Here is a 17,158-nt window from a genome sequence, read left to right on the forward strand (position 1 = left end):
GGCAGGAGCGGGTGGGGACAAGCCGAGGCTTTCAGGAGCAAGCATTCCCTCAGGGATGGCCACCACCTGCCTCCTGCAGACACAGGCCTCTTGAGGATGTAAACTGCTTTTCAGGAGGGGTTTCACCCTCACATCCTGAACTTTCTCTGCTCCATCTGCAGCCCTCCCATCTGACGCTGCAGCTCGTGAGTGCCTCAAACCAGTGCTGCTGCCAAGAGGAGCTGCCTCCTCCTCCACTGCCTCCTCCTCCTCCTCTTCCTCCCCCTCCTTTTGCTGCCGCTGCTCCCACCCCTGGAGCAGCCACCCGGGTACCTGTGGTGCCCATGGCAGTGGGGTGGAACAGGATGGGTGTGAGGGTCCCTTCCCACCCAAACCTTCTTGTGACACCAGGCAGTGCCAGGGCCCATGGGGGCAGCAGGAGGGTCCCCACAGATGAATGCCAATGTTCACCACAGCAGGAGGGTCCCCACAGCTGAATCCCAGTGCCCACCCAGGATGTGGGGCTGGGAGCAGCACCCCCAGAACAGAGCTGAGGGGAGGCCAGGGCCCAGAGCTGAGCTTCAGTCGGTGTCAGAGCAAAAAGGGCAGAGAGGGGGGCCCGGCGTTCCCCAGGCCTTTATGGCTTCTCAGGCCCTGGGACACTGAGGAGTTTGATCCCTTCTGCAATAAAAACTGGGGCTTTCTCTCTGTGGGTACACCAATGTTGGGAGAGCTGAGAACACAGCTGGGGACCCTACTCCTCTTCCCAGACCAAGGGGAGCAGGAAACTCCATCCATCCCTGGGGGCTGGGGCAGCCCTGTGCCCCCACCAGAGCTGTGGCTCCTGCTCCCAAAGGCAGCGCTGCTGTGGGGACACCAGAGGCGTTGGATGTCACCCTCCATGGCAGGGGCTGTTCCCTGGGCAGGGATCAGCCAGCAGCTCTCCCGGAATGGCTGCAGCTCTCTGATCTCGCTCTGCAGCACCGAGGCTGCCCCGCTAATCGCCGCACGCGGCTGCCAGGGGGCAAGCTGGAATCCTCTGCTGTGCCCTGCCTGAGCTCTGGGGGAGCAGAGAGGGGCAGAGAGGGGCAGGGTCCCACCCAGAGTCACGTCCCTCGCTGGGCCAGGGACAACAGCACGGCTGCTGGCATCATGGGGTGGCCAGCATTATCCAAATCATTTGTCATCAATACACTTTCAATTAACTTTCCTCTATATTTCTTAGTATCAAAACCAATAACCGTCATCATCACTCCACAACCACCCCCAAACAAGCATAGAATTAAGCCCAGAACTAACCCCCCCCCAAAAAAAAAACAAAAATATGAACCATGATGATAAATCATCAACCCAAATTTTATGTTCTTGTAGCTTATAAAAAGCATGACACTGAAGATGTCAAGATTGCTGCTACACACACCCAAGGACAAAAGACTTAGTCCTAACTTTACTGTTATTTTTTTGCCAGGTATATGCAGGACCATGGCTGGCTGTGTCCCAGGGCTGGCTGTGTCCCAGAGCTGGCTGTGTCCCTGTGTCCCAGGGCTGGCTGTGTCCCTTGTTGTGACCCACCGCGATGCCACCGGCCACCTCATGCCACCCCGTGGATTTTGGGGACAGCAGGGAGCTGTGCCACTGCAGGCACCTTGAAGGGCTCTTCTGGGATGGGTGGGTGGCTCCCACCAGCGCTGCCTCTGCACAGACAGGGCCAGCACAGGGGGGACATCCCTGTCTGGCTGGTGTCCCAGTGCCCCCAGTGCCCCACCAGGCAGGATCCCTCTGTGCCCCTCTCTGGTCACAGCCCCGTGCAGCTGGGCTGCCCGATGGTGAGGGCTCTGGGAAGAGAGGCTGGAAATGGAACCAGGGGCATTAAACCCCCGGGGCTCGGTGGGGGCCTGAACAACAATCCCAGCAAGGCCTGTGGGACAGGAGGGCCCAGCCCAGTCATGGGGGACAAACAGGGAGAAGCATTGAGGGAAGGTGAAATGGCGAGTAAAGAGGAGCCAGGCAGAGGGGACCATGAACCCTGGCAGAAACACAATGGGGCAGCCCTTCTCACGAAAGCATTATCCCCAATATCCAACCTGAACCTCCTCTGGCACAACTTGGGGCCGTTCCCTCTGCTCCTGTCCCTGTTCCCTGGAGCACAGCCCGACCCTCCCCCGGCTGTGCCCTCCTGGCAGGAGCTGTGCAGAGCCACGAGGGCCCCTGAGCCTCCTTTGCTCCAGGTGAGCCCTGCCCAGCTCCTCAGGGATTCTGCAGCCCCTGCCCAGCTCCCTCAGGGATTCTGCAGCCCCTGCCCAGCTCCTCAGGGATTCTGCAGCCCCTGCCCAGCTCCTCAGGGATTCTGCAGCCCCTGCCCAGCTCCTCAGGGATTCTGCAGCCCCTGCCCAGCTCCCTCAGGGATTCTGCAGCCCCTGCCCAGCTCCTCAGGGATTCTGCAGCCCCTTCCAGCTCCTCAGGGATTCTCCATTCCCTTCCCAGCTCCTCAGGGATTCTCCAGCCCTTCCCAGCTCCTCAGGGATTCTGCAGCCCCTGCCCAGCTCCCTCAGCCCCTCCTGGGCTCCAGACCCTTCCCAGCTCCATCCCTGGACACATTCCAGCCCTCCAGGAGCTGGGCACTGCCTGTTCCCCTGTGCCCCAGGAGGGCAGAGCTGCCATCACAGCCCAGCCGCAGCAGGGCAGAGCTGCAGGAAGGGGCTGGGACGCCTTTGGGTGTCACAGTCGGGGTGCCCACCCTGCTGAGCCCTGGGACCCCCCCAGAGCTGCCTGCAGGGCCCTGGCAGGGCAGGGCAGGGCAGGGCAGGGCAGGGCAGGGCAGGGCATTCCCACCTCCTGGACTAGCCACAGTTTAGAGAGCCAGGCTTCCAGGAGAGCATTGAAAAGTGCAAGGCATTGCGAGCATCCCTGGGCACGGCAGCACCAGCGCTCCCTGGCTCCTCTGCAGCAGAGTAAAGGAGCACAATCTGCTTTTTCCTGGCTGGCTGGATGGCACTGGGGAAGCGCTTTCAGGGAAATATTAAACAGCTTCTTAATCGGGGCGGGGAGGATGGAAAAGCCTCACTCTCTGGGAGCTGAAGCCAGACAAATCCACGGTGACAAGCAGACAGGGGATTTATCAGGGAGGGGATGAACCGCGGGATAAACGCTCAAATCTGAGCAGACACAGCCCCTCCAGCGGCGGATCCAGGCTCATTCCAGCGTCGGGAAGGGATAAATCCCGTTCTGTGCCTGCAGGGATCAGCCGTGCTTTAAATCTGCTGCTGTGTCACATCCGCTGCTCTGACAGCCCGGGATGCGCTGGGCTCCTCGGGAGCCGAGGCTCACACAGCTCTGCCTCACCTGGGGCGGGCATCCCTCACCTGCAGCTCCCCCCAGCATCCCTGCCTCACCTGGAGCGGGGATCCCTCACCTGGAGCGGGGATCCCGCACCTCCAGCTCCCTCCCAGAATCCCTGCACAGAAATCAGGGATTCCCTCCTGGGAGGGCCCCAGCCCCAGGTACCCTCAGCAGGAAGGGGCTGCCCTGGCTCGCTGATGCCTCCTGGCTTTGTCCTGATTTCATCCTGATTTTCCTCCCAGGAAAAATAATATGGAGGAGAAAATCCTCTTGATCTCATGCCAGGAAATATCAGTGCCACAGCAGCGAGGGACCTGAGGAGGTTGGTACCAGTCGACCCCAGTCACCACCCCTGGGGACAGGGGACATTGTTGCCCAGAATTTCCCCTCCACCCACAATTGTCCTTTATGGGAGAGTCAGTCTGTCCCCATCTCCCCCATCCCTGTTGCTGTGTTTCCATGGTTGGACCTCTTCACCTAAAAGTAAGATTTTTTAATATTAAACTAAGAACTTTTCACTTAAAATTAAGAATCTTTCACTTAAAATGAACAATTTCTAGCCTAAAATGAAGACATTTTCACCTAAAATTAACAATTTTTAACCTAAAACTAAGGATTTTTCATCTAATATAAAATATTTTAATCAGAGTCTGCAGGTGACTTTGGCCACTCCTGGGGATTCACAGCTCCAGAATCACTGAGGGTAGAAAACTCTCGGAGATGCCCAAGCCCACCACCCTCAGCATGGCCATGGCCACCACTGCCCATGTCCCCAAGTGGCACAGCCACAGGAATTTAAACCTGGGAGTGACTGGAGCCATACTGGGGGTGACTGGTAGCAACTGGAACTACACTGGGGACAAATGGTAGCATAGTGGGGCTAACTGGGTAAATTAGAATTACGCTAGGAGCAACTGGCAGCAACGGAGATCGCATTTGGAGCAGCTGGGCCCATGCTGGGGAGAACTGACCCCACTGGGACCGTCTGGAAACGCACTGCGGTTACTGGAATAGTACCGGGAGTGTCTAGGAGGAGCTGGGAATAACTGGGATTGCCCCGGGCGCGCCTCCGCCGGGCCGGGACTACAGCTCCCGGCGTGCCCCGCGCGGCGGCCACGCCCCCGCCATGGCGCCTACAGCCAGGACTACGTGTCCCATGGCCCCCCGCACGCGGCCGGAAGCGGCGCGATGGCGGCCCGAGCCCGGCCCGGTGCGGCCGTGGCCCCGGTTCCCCGCGGCCCCGCGGGCTGAGGCCGCGCCCGCCCGCTGCCCTCTCGGTCCTGCCGCCGCCATGGCGCTCATCGAGGGCGTCGGCGATGAGGTGACGGTGCTGTTCGCGCTGCTGCTGGCGGCCGCCGTGCTGGGGCTCGCCTGGGCCTCCACGCGCGCCCCCGAGCCCGCGGCGCCGCTGGCTGAGGCGGCCCCGAGCACGGCCCCCGCCGAGCGCAAGGCCTCGACCCCCAATCCGGCTTCGGCCCCTGCACCGGCCCCGGCCGAGGGAGCGGCGGCCTCCGATGAGGCGGAGGGGCTGCGGCACCGGAGCCCTCCCGCGGCCACCGCCGAGGGCCCCGCCGAGCCCACGCTGGTGCTGCGGCTCAAGTTCCTGAACGACACGGAGCGCCTGGCGCGGGTGCGCCCCGGGGACACCGTCGGCGCGCTCAAGAGGTGAGGGCGTGCGGGCAGGGTCCCGGGCCCCTCCCCGCAGCACCCGGCAGGGGACAGCGCTGTCCCGGGACAAGCGGCCCGTGCCGGGTGGCTGTGCCGGGGTCCCTGTGCCCGGGTAGCTGTGCTCGTCCCTGGCGGGGCCGCGGGACAGCCCAGGCTCGCAGGGGACACCTGGGGTCGCTGATGGGCACAGGCACGCTCGGGTGTGTGCGCAGGGCAGGGCGGGAGGGTCACGGTGGGTGCGTTGGCAGAGGGGTCTGTCTCAGCAGGTGACAGGCACAGGTGTGTGGGGTCAGGTGTGCAAGGCACGGTGGGGGTCAGGGTGGGCACACCCATAGGATGTGGATGAAGAAACTGAGCTGGCAGGTGACACTCCGGGCGGCTGATGGGGACACACAGGCTCAGCTGTGCGGGTGGGTGAGAGCTCGGGGTGGGCACAGGAGGTGGGTCAGAGGGCCTGTCCCGTCAGCGGTGTGACCGCTGTCCCTGTCTCCTGCAGGACCTACTTCCCGGGGCAGGAGCAGCAGGTGCGCTTGATCTACCAGGGACAGCTGCTGCGTGACGACACCCAGAGCCTGGCGGAGCTGCACCTGGGCCACCTGAGCGTCCTGCACTGCCACCTGTCGCCGCCCAGCGCGGCCGCCACGGCCCCCGGCAGCCCCGGCCCCCGCAGCCCTGCGCCCGCCGCGCTGGGCGTGGGCAGCCTGGCGCTGCCGCTCTTCGTGCTGCTGCTGGCCCTGCTCTGGTACCTGCAGCTGCAGCACCGGCACGTCTTCACCGCCACCGCCACCACCTGCCTGGCCGGCCTCACCCTGCTCGTCACCTTCGTGGCCTTCGCCATGTACCGCAGATAGCGCGGCCGCACCCGCACCGGGGACACGCGGGACCCTCAGGGCCTGCCCAGCCTGCCTGGGACGTGGAGGGCTCTGCATTCAGCCCACAGCATATCGGGGGCACGTGGGGCCTGCCCTGCACCTGAAGGGGGGCTGGCCCCGGACCGTGTCCCCCGCGGGCCCACCCGCGCCCTGTCTGCACACAGGGGCTGTGGCAGGAGTGGGGGCTCAGCTACCTCGGGGGGGCCCCGCTGCCCCCTGTCCCTGCATGGAGCATCCCCCCAGCCACTCCGCGTGCAGAAGCTCCTCGGGCGCGGTCCTGCCCGAGCCGGTGTCCGTGCCCGCGGAGCTTCTCCTCGTGGGAATGCGGCCTGGCCCCTCCCGGGGGCTGCTCCCGGGTCCCGGTGCCTGGGGAGACACATGAGCCCTGGCGTGCCGAGGGTCCTGGTGCCGGCGGGATGCGCTCCTGAGGTCCCTGCCTGAGCTCAGTGCCCCCCAGCGGTCCCGGTGCCGGGGGTGGCTGCACTCCCCACTGTGCCGGGGTCCCGATGCTATGTTGGGGGTGCCACCCCCCACCGCCGTTCCGATTAAAGCGGACAGACTGTGAGCGGCCGTGGCGTCCCGGCTGTGCTGCGCCGCGGGTCGGAGGGGTGGCGGCATCCGGTGTGACCGGGCACCGGGCTGGGGGCGGGGCTTCGGGGGGTGGGGCCCGGCTCCTCCCGCCACGCGCTCCGCAGGGCCGCAGCGCGCCTGCGCTGGCGGCGCCGCCCCGCGCTCAGCGGAGCTCTCGCTCATTGGCGGGGACCCGGCGCTGATTTGCATGCAGCGCGCGCCTGCCCCGCCCCGGAAGTGCCGCGCGTGGGGCGGGGCCGCAGGAAGATGGCGGCGGGGCTGCGCTCCCCGGCCGGGTCCGTGTCCCGGCGGCGCTGAGCGGCGGCGGTGGCGGCGGGAGCGAGCGGCCGCCAGCGCCATGTACGGCCGGGCCGGGTGGGGGGGGGGGGCAGGGAGTCCCGCCGGGGGGACCGGGGCGGGCCCGGTGCCGGTGGAGGTCGGGGTATACCCGGGAGAGGGGCGGGGGACCACCGGGCGGGCGGGAGGTCCCGGCACCGCGGGGCCGGGCGGGACGCGGGCCCGGACAGGGCGGCGGGCCCGGTGCCGGGGAGTCGCGGGGGCGGGGATCCCTGTGGGTGGGTGGGGGGAGTGCCCGCGGCCGCCCGTGCCCCCCGCCGGCCCGGCCGTCCCGCCGGTCCCCCCGTCACGGCCCCGCCGCTCTGTCCCGCAGGGTCCTCCGGAGCCGCGGAGCCCCCCGCGCCGCGCCGCCCCCGCCATGCTGTACCCGCTGCTGTGCCCATGGCTCCGCGCTCTGACCCGGGCGGGCCCGCGGGGCCCGGCTGCCCGTGAGCGCCGCGGTGCCGCGATGTTCCCCGCCTGCTGCTGCGCCGGCAAGGCCAGGCCGCGGCTGCTGCTGCCCCTGGACCCCTACGGCCATGGGCTGCTGCCCGCCGTGCACCCGGACGGCGGCCGGGGCCGGGCCCACGGCAAGAGGAAGAGCTGGAACTTCATCCACGAGAAGATGAGCTACGACACCTTCTTCACCATGAAGCGGCTGATCGAGCGCTCGCGCAGCGTGGGCGAGGTGCTGCGCTGGGTCACGCAGAACCCGGGCAAGGTGTCGGCCAGTCACTACCCCATAGCGCTGCACAAGCTGGGGCAGCTCCTGCAGCAGCAGCCGGGGCCGCCCGCGGGGGCCGGGGATGGGCGCGGGCCCGCGGGGCAGGTGCTGGAGCAGCCCGAGTTCCACGTGCTGTGCCAGGCCATCGTCAGCGGCTGCGCCAAGTTCGACAACTTCAGCATCGTCAACTGCCTGTATGCGGCGGCCGCGCTGGGTGAGCTCCTGGGGTGACACGCAGGGTGGGGAGCACGGCGCCAGCCCGGCTCCTGGGCACTGCTGCGCTGCTGGGTCTGGGGCAGATGGGCTGTGACCCCTGGGGCTCTGGGCAGGAGGCTCAGTGCAGCAGCGATGCTCTGCTCCTCCAGGGCAGGAGGACTGAGTGTCCCTGGCTGACCAGGAGGTTGGTGCTGGGCAGCTCTGCTTGGCAGCATGTGTGTCCGCCTCTCCTGGGCCGTGTCTAGCTCCAGCTTGAGTTCCAGGCCCTGAAAACCAGGAACCACCCGAGCACGAACGGGGGACACCATGGGTTTGGCTGCACTCTCGGAGGGCACAGGCCCCATAGCACCAGGTGTTGCTGTGTGCGAGAGAGGGTTTGAAGTATTTGGGTTCCTGTGCAGCTTCCTTGGCATGCTGCTGAACTGGGGAGGCTGTGTCCCAGGGAGGGCTGCATCCCAGAGGCTCCTCCATCTGTGGGCCAGGGTGACCCTGCAAGTTCTGCTGCAAGCAAGGGGGTGGGATCCACATCCAAAGAGAGGAGTGGACAGCAGGGCAGGAGGGGGAATCTTTCCCTCTGTCCCACTCAGGTGAGTCCCTATCTGCAGTGCTGTGCTGCTTCCCGCTCTGAAGCCCACCGGCAGGCAGCCATGAAGCGAGCCCGGAGGAGGCCACAGAGATGCTCTGAGAGCTGGAGAGGGACTTGGGACAAGGGCCTGGAGAGGCAGGACAAGGGGGAATGGTTTCCCACAGCCAGAGGGCAGGGTTAGATGTGATATTGGGAAGGAATTCTTCCTTGGGAGGGTGGGGAGGCCCTGGCACAAGTTGCTCAGAGAAGCTGTTGCTGCCCCATCCCTAGAGGTGTTCAAGGCCAGGGGCTTGGAGCAGCCTGGTCTGGTGGAAGGTGTCCCTGGTCACGGCAGGAGGTTGTAACTGGATGATCCCTAAGGTCCCTTCCAACCCAAACAATTCCAGGATTCCGCGATCCGGCGGGTGCCTGCCCTCCTTCCCTGGCTCCCCCATCCCGTTCCCGTTGCCCGCAGCCCTGGGCCGGGGCCGGTGCTTGAGGCAGTAACCCGAGCCCCTGCCGGGCCGGGGGGGCCGGCCCTGCCCGCGGTCCCGGGCGGCGGCGCCGGCTGTTTGTTGACGCTGAGCGGGGCTGCCTGCCCTCGCCAGGCTCCCCGTGCTGGGCCCCCCACCTTGTTCTGCCCCCTTGTCCCTCATTAACACAAACTCCAGCTCTCCTTTGAGGCCTTTTCACGGAACAAAGCGGCTGCTCAGACCAATTCTGCTCGTTCCCCCAGCTGAGTTCTGATTAACAGTAACCCGCAGTGACTGGCCCTGCGCTGCCCTGCGGCCTGAGCCCGCCCAAATCCTGCCGTGATGGGGAACTCCAGGCCCCCCCAGTGCTCTTTGCCTCTGCTGAGGAGATCCCTCCTGACAGCCAAGGCACTGAGCCTGTGCCCAGGCCTGGATAACACGTCCTGAGCTACAGGGAAGTGTTTCCCTGGGAGCCAGGTCTTTAGCACAAGCTAAGGCTGAGCTGGGAAACAGGAGAAGGTCAAAAAAGCCAAAGGATTAGTCTCTGCTGGAACAAACAGGGTTTAGTTTGGTCACATGGGATGGCACAGTTGTTTTCCAACCACAACTTTTTTTTATGAACTTTTTGATGTGAGTTTTTTGAGTGCACAGAGCCCCTGGAAGTGCTCCAGTGCTCCAGGTTGGAGCAACCTGGTCTAGTGGAAGTGTCCCTGCCCATGGCAGAGGTGTGGAACTGAGTGGGATTTAAGGTTCTTTCCAAACCAAAACAACCTGAGATTTTGGGATTCTATGAATTCCTTGTCTTTGAGATGTCTGAGACTTAGGAAATAAACCTTGCCACTGAGGGTGAGCTGCAGTGCTCCCATTGCAGTGGGACAGGTGAGGATGACCCACAGCTCCCTGCAGTGTTTGCTGTGGTGTGGATGCTCTGATGTTCTGCCCGTGCTTTGCCTTCCCCTCCCTTCCCCTGCTCGGTTTGGGCACTGACCCAGCACATCCGTCCAGTCATGGCAGTGGCCTCCTGCCCGAGCTCTGAGGCGGTTGTGCCGCGGGGCTGAGCCGTGCCAGGAGCCAAGTTGTGCCCAGGTGTGAGCCGTGCCGGGATCTGACCCGTACCCAGATATGAGCCATGCTGGGATCCGAGCCGTGCTGGGATCTGACCCATGCCGGGATCCAATCCATGCCACCCCGTGCTGGGATCTGAGCCGTGCTGGGATGTGACCCGTGCCAGGATCTGATCCATGCCATCCTGTGCTGGGATCTGACCCCTTCCCATTCCCCCGCAGGGCTGCCCGGGGAGTCGCCACTGGTGCGGGTGCTGGAGGACGAGTCCCGCAGCCGCCTGGGCCGCTTCAACCAGAAGGACGTGTCGATGGTGTTCAGCAGCGTGATGCGGCTGCACCCCTCCAGCCCGCACCCGCTGGTGGAGTCGTGCCTCAGCAGCCTGGAGCGGCACCTGGAGAAGGAGCGGCACCCCCAGACCCTGTTCCTGCTGCTCTCCTACTACCGGCTGCGGGCGCAGGCGCTGCAGGGCCACGCGGCCTCCGACCAGCAGCTCATCAACAACCGCAAGATCCTGCGCCTGGTGCGGCACACGCTGGGCCAGGTGAGCGCCATGAGGGAGCACGAGCTGGCGCTGCTGGACGAGATGCTGGCCCTGTGTGCCCAGGAGGCCAACAACAAGGCCCTGGAGGCCATCTTCAGCTCCCAGCTCTTCTACGAGAACCGGCAGGAGCGCTTCATTCGCAGCATGGCAGGTGAGGGGTGCCCGGGGGGGTCCAGCGTTGCCCCCTCATTGTGGGTGCAGGGCTCTGGTCAGCCAGGGGACATGGGGGCCTCTGGCAGGGTGGGGGGCAGCCTCCAGCCTGGCCCTAGACATGTTTGGGTGGTGCAGCCTCAGCTGGGGCCCTGCTGAGCCCCAGAAGTGGAGCAGAAGGAACCCTGTGTCATGGCCACCCTTGTCACTGACAGCCCAGCCCTTTGACAGGCTGGGAGCCCCCCATTCCTCTAGAGCCTGGGAGGGACTGGGAACCCCTCTTTCCTTCAGGGGCTGTTTTCCCACAGTGACTCCAGGCTGGGCACAGCAGAGTTTTGGTGGGATTTTGCAGAAAGCCCCACTTGTGCACATTCCAGCTGTGCTCCATCTGTGCCTTCTGGCTGTGTATGACAGGAATCTGTCTCAGCCTGTCACCTGACATATACCTGAGGGTTTTTAGGAGCTGCCTGGCTTTTGAGGTTTCTGGGACTGGCCCTCCTGTCCGGTCCTGTGCTCCCACCTGCCCAGGCTGCGGTGGCTGCAGAGGACCTGGGCTGGGGACAGAGCTGGCCCTGTGATGGCCTCCCCGCTGTGTTGGCTCGCAGAGTGGCTGCCCCGGAAGGCAGAGAACCTGACCCCCTACACCATGGCCCTCATCGCCAAGTATGTGGCACGGCACCGGCTGCGTGAGCCACGCCTGCTCGACACCATCGCCAACTTCCTGCTGAAGCGCGGCGAGCAGCTCGACAGCAAGGTGAGCGCTCCCCTCCGTCTGTGGGCACGCCTGGGCACAGCAGCCACGGCCCTTCTCCATGGTGAAGGGGCATTCCAGGGAGCCAGGGGCCTGCCCCAGTCCGGGTGGGTTCTGAGCATCCGTCTCTTCATGGCACCGGGCAGGTGGCCCCAACCTGTCCCTTGTCCCAGCCCGGCCCCACATGCCTCTCTTGCCACAGGTGATCCAGAAGTTGGTGTTTCCCTTCAGCCGAATGAACTACCGCCCCTCCAACCACGGCGAGCTCTTCCCCAAGCTGGAGGCCATCCTGGAGCAGAAGGCTGGCAGCTCCCCCTTGGCCACCGTCAACATCCTCATGTCCATGTTCCAGCTCAGCCACTTCCCGCAGACCGTCCTGCACCAGGTCTTCTCCCCAGGCTTCATCACCAATGTCATGAGTACGTGGGGCCATTGCTGGGGTGCTCCCAGCTGGGGTGGGGGCAGTCCCCAGTGGTACGGCTGAGCAGGGGGTGCCCGTGGCGTGGGCTCCATGCGCGTGCTCCCGGCTGGCAGAGCCCCAGCTGGGGTAGGGGTGCTCCCTGGTGGCACGGCTGGGCAGGGGGTGCCCATGGTGCCTGTGGCGTGGTCTCCATGCACACCCCGCCCCTACGGTCCTGGGGCACGGCTGGGCGGGGGGTGCCCGTGGCGTGGGCTCCGTGCACACTCTGCCCCACAGGCAGCCCGTACGCTGCTGGGCAGGGCAGGGGTGCCCGTGATGCCCATGGTCTCGATGCACACCCCGCCCCGCAGGCAGCCCGTACGCTGCTGGGGCAGGGCTGGGCAGGGCAGGGGGTGCCCGTGGTGCCCTCGGTGCCCATGGTCTCCATGCCCACCTCCCCGCAGGCAGCCCGTACGCGCTGATCGTGCGCCGGTACCTGTCGCTGCTGGACGCGGCCGTGGAGCTGGAGTTCCGCGAGTACAGCGGCCCCCGGCTGGACCCGCGCTACCGCGTGCTCATGTTCGAGCACGCCCTGACCGCCGACGAGGCCAACAGAAAGTACAGGTGAGGGGCCGGGGGAGCACCCCTGCATGGGGGACAGGGGTCTGTCACCTGCTCTGGCAGCATCCCGCAGGGTGCTGGGATGGAGGCCCCTATGGCAGCTCCAAAGCTTGTGGGGTAAAATCACAGCATTATTTAGAATTGCAGAATTGTTTGGGTTGGGAAAGCCTCGGAGACCTCAGTGCCTCAGTGGAGAAGAGGTGATATTCATACAGGGAGCACTGGTTTGGAAGGGCCTCCAAGTCCAGCCAGAGATACCAACAGTGGGGCGCGGAGGCTGGGTGCAGAGGCTTCCTTCCCAAGGCATTCTTGCAGTCAATGCCCTCTCTGTGCCACGCCAGCCTCACCGCACTCCATGCATTTTGGGGATACCACCTGCTGGAAGCAGGATGTACAGGAGGTCAGGAGACTGGCATACAGGTGAAGGCTTTCAGATTGACAATGAGGAGAGCAAAAAATCAGATGATGGGAATGCATCCTGCACACCCCATTTCCCCAGCAGGACCTGGGCGGAGGAGGAGGAAGGGTGTTTGCATGAAGGGGCTGCACATCTGGATGAAGATGTCATAACAATGCTGGGTCACCTAGCCCCTGAGCCCACCTGTCCCCCAGCACTGCTAAGGCCACCACTGACCTGTCCCCAAGTGCCACATCCACATGGCTCAGAGATGGGGACTCCCCCCTTTCCTGGGCAGTGGTGCCAGGGCTGGACAGCCCTTTTAGGGGCTTTTGGTGTCCCAATACTGTGAGGAGCTTTCCTGCAAAAGGAACTGGAGCCCGTCCCCTCTTGACTCCCAACAGCTGAGCCCAAAACTCCAGGCCTGGGTGTTCCACTCCTGGGGGTTCCCATCTCCACATCGATGTACGCAGCACCAACAGTTCTGGGGACACATGCCAGCCCCTGCAGTGCCCTGACTGTCCCCTCCTTGCAGCTACAAGGGGCTGGTGGCCGAGGCCCTGCGGCAGCTGGTGGGGGAGGAATGCTACCGGCAGGACGAGGTGCTGCCCCCTGGGTACTGCACAGGTAACCTCCGGGCTGTGGGCTGCCAGTGGCATCGGGGGGCTGGGGGTGGGAGCTCATGTGGGGCAGAATGAGCTCTGGCTGCTTTGTCACTGCCTGTCCTGTGACACTGCCTTTGGGACAAAGCTCCCGCTGCAGAAGGGGCGTTCCCCTGTCTCTGTTTGCTGGCTCAGAGTCCCAGCTGGGGCACAGAGGTCCCGAGCCGTGTCCCATCAGTAGCTGATCCCTGTTCTGTCTCCCGCAGACTTCCTGCTGTGGATCAACCGCTCAGGCACGGTGCTGCCTCTGTCCCGCGTTCCAGCAGCTTCCAGGGCGCCCCCAGCCACGTCCCCTGTCACCATGTCCCTGCGCTCCAGCGTGCTCGCCCTCGCCTCAGATTTGCAAGACTTTGCCCCGTTTGCTGCAGAGGCGCCCAGCAGCCCCCCAGGCCCCCGGGAGGGCAGCCGGGCTGGGCGGTTCCTGCCGGCGCTGTGCCCGGCCCCGGGGGGGCCCTGCTTCCAGCCCCCCTCGGACTATTACTGCGGGCTGAGCAAGGAGCCCTCCCTGGCCAGCCCGGGCAGCTCCACGCTCAGCAGCCCCTCCGAGTGCCTCTCGGCGCCGCCGCCCGGCACCCCCGACTGCTCCCCGCGTGCCTCTGCCGCCTCCCTCTTCCAGTTCCCCATCGGCAAAATCCTGGAGGAGGAGGAGGAGGCGGCCGGCTGCCCCGGCCAGGAGCGCGGCTGCTTCCAGGGGGAGCAGGCCCAGGAGCAGCCCGAGGAGCGCAGTCCCCCAGCCAGCGAGGACGCCGGGCCCTCGCCGTGCCGGCCCAGCCCCAAGCGGGGCCCACAAGAAGGGCCGCAGGGAGCCGAGGAGATCCAGAGGTACGGGCAGGGCCACACCCCGGGCGTGCCCCGCGTCCCCTTGTGCTGTAGAGCCACCCTGGCACTGCCCTGGCTCTGCTCCCTTCCCACAGCACAGCCACCCTGGCAGTGCCCTGGCTCTGCTCCCTTCCAGTGGGCCACCCTGGCAGTGCCCTGGCTCTGCTCCCTTCCAGTGGGCCACCCTGGCAGTGCCCTGGCTCTGCTCCCTTCCAGTGGAACAGCCACCCTGGCACTGCCCTGGCTCCTGCTCGCTGAGACACTCAGCCCTGGCCCCTTCCTGCCCGGTGCCATGGGGCACACACAGACCCAGTCCCCACTCCACTGGGTGCTGTATACAGCTGTCCCTGCCACCAGCAGGGTCTGGGCTCAGCTGGGTGCTGCTCTTCAGCTGCCACGGTGCTGGGGAGCAGGGTCCGTGGGTGGGGTGGCACTGTGGGGTGACGCTGCCCTCCCTCCGTGCTGTCCCCTGTGCAGGGTGGTGCTGTCGGTCAATGACAAGTGGCACTACTGCCAGAACTCCGACATCCTGGTGGGCTCCCGGGCCATGAGGGACCGGCACCTGCGGCTGCTGGGATACTGTCTGGTGCAGGTAAGGGGGGCTGTACCCGCTTCCTCGGGGCCAGAGCACACGGTGGGTGATGGGCTCAGCGCTGGCATCCCCCTGCAAGGATGGGCCTGGCATCCCCAGTGTAAACACTCCTGTCCCTGTGAGAGGAAGCAGGGATGACTCATCCTCATGTCTCCTCGCCCTCCCCCACCCCATGCAGGACTTTTTCCATGCAGCTGGTGGGTGACACCAGCCCTGATGGAAAGCAGAGACAAGGGACGGTTTGTCCTGTGCGCTAAGACCCGACCTGAGTGAGGGGAAGGGGAAGGGAAGGATGTTCAGCCCAGGCTGGCAGACACAGCCACAGGGGCAGCATTGGGTCTGGGGCCTTGGGGTGGAATCAGGTGGTGGGGACACACTGGGCCCACGTATGGTGACCTGTGATCCCATGTGCCAAGGGGGCAGGAGGGAGGTTGGGTCACCACCTGTGCCAGAGCCCTGCCTGCCCTGTTCCAGCCCCAGGTGTTCCCTGCCGAGTGCTGGGGCTGGGAGAGCCCTCAGGTGTGCAGCTCCTTTGGCAAACTCCAGGTGTTGGTTTAGGATGTGCAGCTCCCACGTGCTTCTCTGTGGGTGGTTTTAGCCTGAGGATGTCTTTCTGAGGAGAACGGCACTGGAAAGGAGCCCTCTGTCCTGTTCACTCTTGCACTGCAGAGAGGACCAGGATTGCAGCAGTGCCTCCACCGTGCCATCCCACAGCCATTCCCAAACAGTTTCACTCCCTGCTGCCGCCAGGCTGTGCCAGCCGCAGCTCCCTCCTCATCCTAGAGCCCAGCAGCCCAGAGCCCCGTGTTTGTGCAGAGCTCCAGAGTCCTGTGACTGCTGAGGAATCACCTGGGAGCTGCCCAGCAGCAGTAGCTGGGCTGGGAGCAGGGCCAGCTCTCCCTTGAGCTAGTGTTAGGGCTGGGCTGGGCTGGCCAGGGCTGTCAGTGTCCCTTCTTCAGAAGGCACAGCAGGGACCCAGCTGAAGGGACCTTAAAGGCCATCCAGTGCCAGCCCCTGCCACGGGCAGGAACACCTTCAGCTGTCCCAGGCTGCTCCAAACCCCAGTGTCCAACCTGGCCTGGGGCAGCCACAGCTGCTCTGGGCACCCTGTGCCAGGGCCTCCCCACCCTCCCAGCCAGGAATTCCTTCCCAATATCCCATCCAGCCCTGCCCTCTGGCAGTGGGAAGCCATTCCCCATTGTTTTGTCTCTCCAGGCTGTTGACCTAAGTCCCTCTCCAGCTCTCTTGGAGCCCCTTTAGGCACTGGAAGGGGCTCTAAAGGGTCTCCCCAGAGCCGCCTTTTTCCAGGTGAAAACCTGTGGGTTGAGGGCCTCCAGCCCTCCGAACCTTTATTCCTCCCGTGTGCTGCCAGTGGCTGGAGCATGGGTCCCAATACCCTCAGTCCTGCTCTGTGAGTGCTGCTGGTGCCCTCAGGGCTGTTGGACCCGCAGGGTTTCAGGGTTTGCAGCCCCCTGGTCCCCTCAGGGCTGTTGGACCTGCAGGATTTCAGGGTTTGCAGCCCCCCAGTCCGCTGTCACCTTCCATGGAGGGTGCTGGCAGGGGCTTGAGGGTGGTGTGAGGCTTGAGTTCCTCCCTCTGTGTGCCTGCAGCACCTGTCCAGAGCTGAGCTCAGGCTGGACGAGCCAGCAGCTGGGCATTGTCTGCATTTGCCCTGCTATTGTCCATACTTCTGTCTGTGCCCTCCTCCTCCAGGAGGGATCTGCGTTCTGGTTCTTCCTCACACCACCACAGAAGGCTGAGTGGGGCTGGGGGCTGGAGATACTGGGGATACAGGTGGGGCCAGACATGCTGTCACTGCTCTGACATGGTCTCTGTTCCCTCACAGCTGCCCTACACGGAACTGGAGAAGGTGAGTGGCATCGAGGAGGCCAAGCACTACCTGCGGCAGAAGCTGAGGGAGCTGCGCTTCTGAGGGATGGATCCGGGGGGTGTGGGGGGCCAGGTGGGTGCTGCCAGCCCCTTCCCCTGTGCCGGGGGATACGGAGCTGCCCCCCATCCCGGGGGGTCGGGGGATATGGAGATGCTCCCCATCTTGGGGAGCCAGGCTGTGGGGCCAGGCCGTGGGCACTGCTCCTGCTGTGGGGCTGGGGGAGTGTGAGATTATTTATTGCCATTATGGGGGGCCGGGGTGTGACTTGGGGGGTGCCAGAGGGTGGGGGGAGTTACTGGGGAAGGTCCCTCATGGCCCCCCTGCCCCAGCTCTGCCACCTCAGCCTGGTCTGTTGCTGCTGCTGGGCCTGGCCTGGGCACCAGGCCTGTCCCTGTGTCCCCAGCCCGGCTGCTGGGCCTGGCCCCTCCAGGATCCCAGGGGGCTGTGGTGGAGAATCTGTGCAGGGCCGGGAGCGGGTGTGCACGTGGGGCTGTTCCCAGGGCCTGGGCCTGGAGGAGGGGGGTGTT

General features: G+C 64.9%; 2 protein-coding genes across 2 annotated transcripts; both read left to right on the forward strand.

Annotated features, from left to right (window-relative positions):
- Positions 1–4,528: 4,528 nt before the first annotated feature.
- On the forward strand, positions 4,529–6,423 carry TMUB1 (transmembrane and ubiquitin like domain containing 1). Its single transcript, XM_059493284.1, has 2 exons — positions 4,529–4,983; positions 5,483–6,423. Exons 1-2 carry the CDS (start codon positions 4,610–4,612, stop codon positions 5,835–5,837), a joined length of 729 nt encoding a protein of 242 aa, XP_059349267.1. The 5' UTR covers positions 4,529–4,609; the 3' UTR covers positions 5,838–6,423.
- A 240-nt stretch (positions 6,424–6,663) lies between these two features.
- Positions 6,664–16,790, forward strand: FASTK (Fas activated serine/threonine kinase). Its single transcript, XM_059491491.1, has 10 exons — positions 6,664–6,788; positions 7,099–7,702; positions 10,029–10,499; positions 11,104–11,252; positions 11,452–11,668; positions 12,114–12,273; positions 13,203–13,294; positions 13,536–14,151; positions 14,626–14,740; positions 16,587–16,790. The coding sequence occupies exons 2-10, from the start codon at positions 7,144–7,146 to the stop codon at positions 16,671–16,673; spliced, it is 2,466 nt and encodes an 821-aa protein (XP_059347474.1). The 5' UTR covers positions 6,664–6,788; positions 7,099–7,143; the 3' UTR covers positions 16,674–16,790.
- The last annotated feature ends 368 nt before the right edge of the window (positions 16,791–17,158 follow it).

This window comes from Ammospiza nelsoni, chromosome 1 (genome assembly GCF_027579445.1).
Source record: "Ammospiza nelsoni isolate bAmmNel1 chromosome 1, bAmmNel1.pri, whole genome shotgun sequence".
NCBI lineage: Eukaryota > Metazoa > Chordata > Aves > Passeriformes > Passerellidae > Ammospiza > Ammospiza nelsoni.

Coding starts and splice junctions, on each gene's coding strand:
- TMUB1 (XM_059493284.1), top strand. CDS start 4,610: ATGGCGCTCATCGAGGGCGTCGGCGATGAGGTGACGGTGCTGTTCGCG. Junction 4,984..5,482: donor ACCGTCGGCGCGCTCAAGAG/GTGAGGGCGTGC, acceptor TGTCTCCTGCAG/GACCTACTTCCCGGGGCAGG.
- FASTK (XM_059491491.1), top strand. CDS start 7,144: ATGCTGTACCCGCTGCTGTGCCCATGGCTCCGCGCTCTGACCCGGGCG. Junction 11,253..11,451: donor GCGAGCAGCTCGACAGCAAG/GTGAGCGCTCCC, acceptor CTCTTGCCACAG/GTGATCCAGAAGTTGGTGTT. Junction 13,295..13,535: donor GCCCCCTGGGTACTGCACAG/GTAACCTCCGGG, acceptor TGTCTCCCGCAG/ACTTCCTGCTGTGGATCAAC.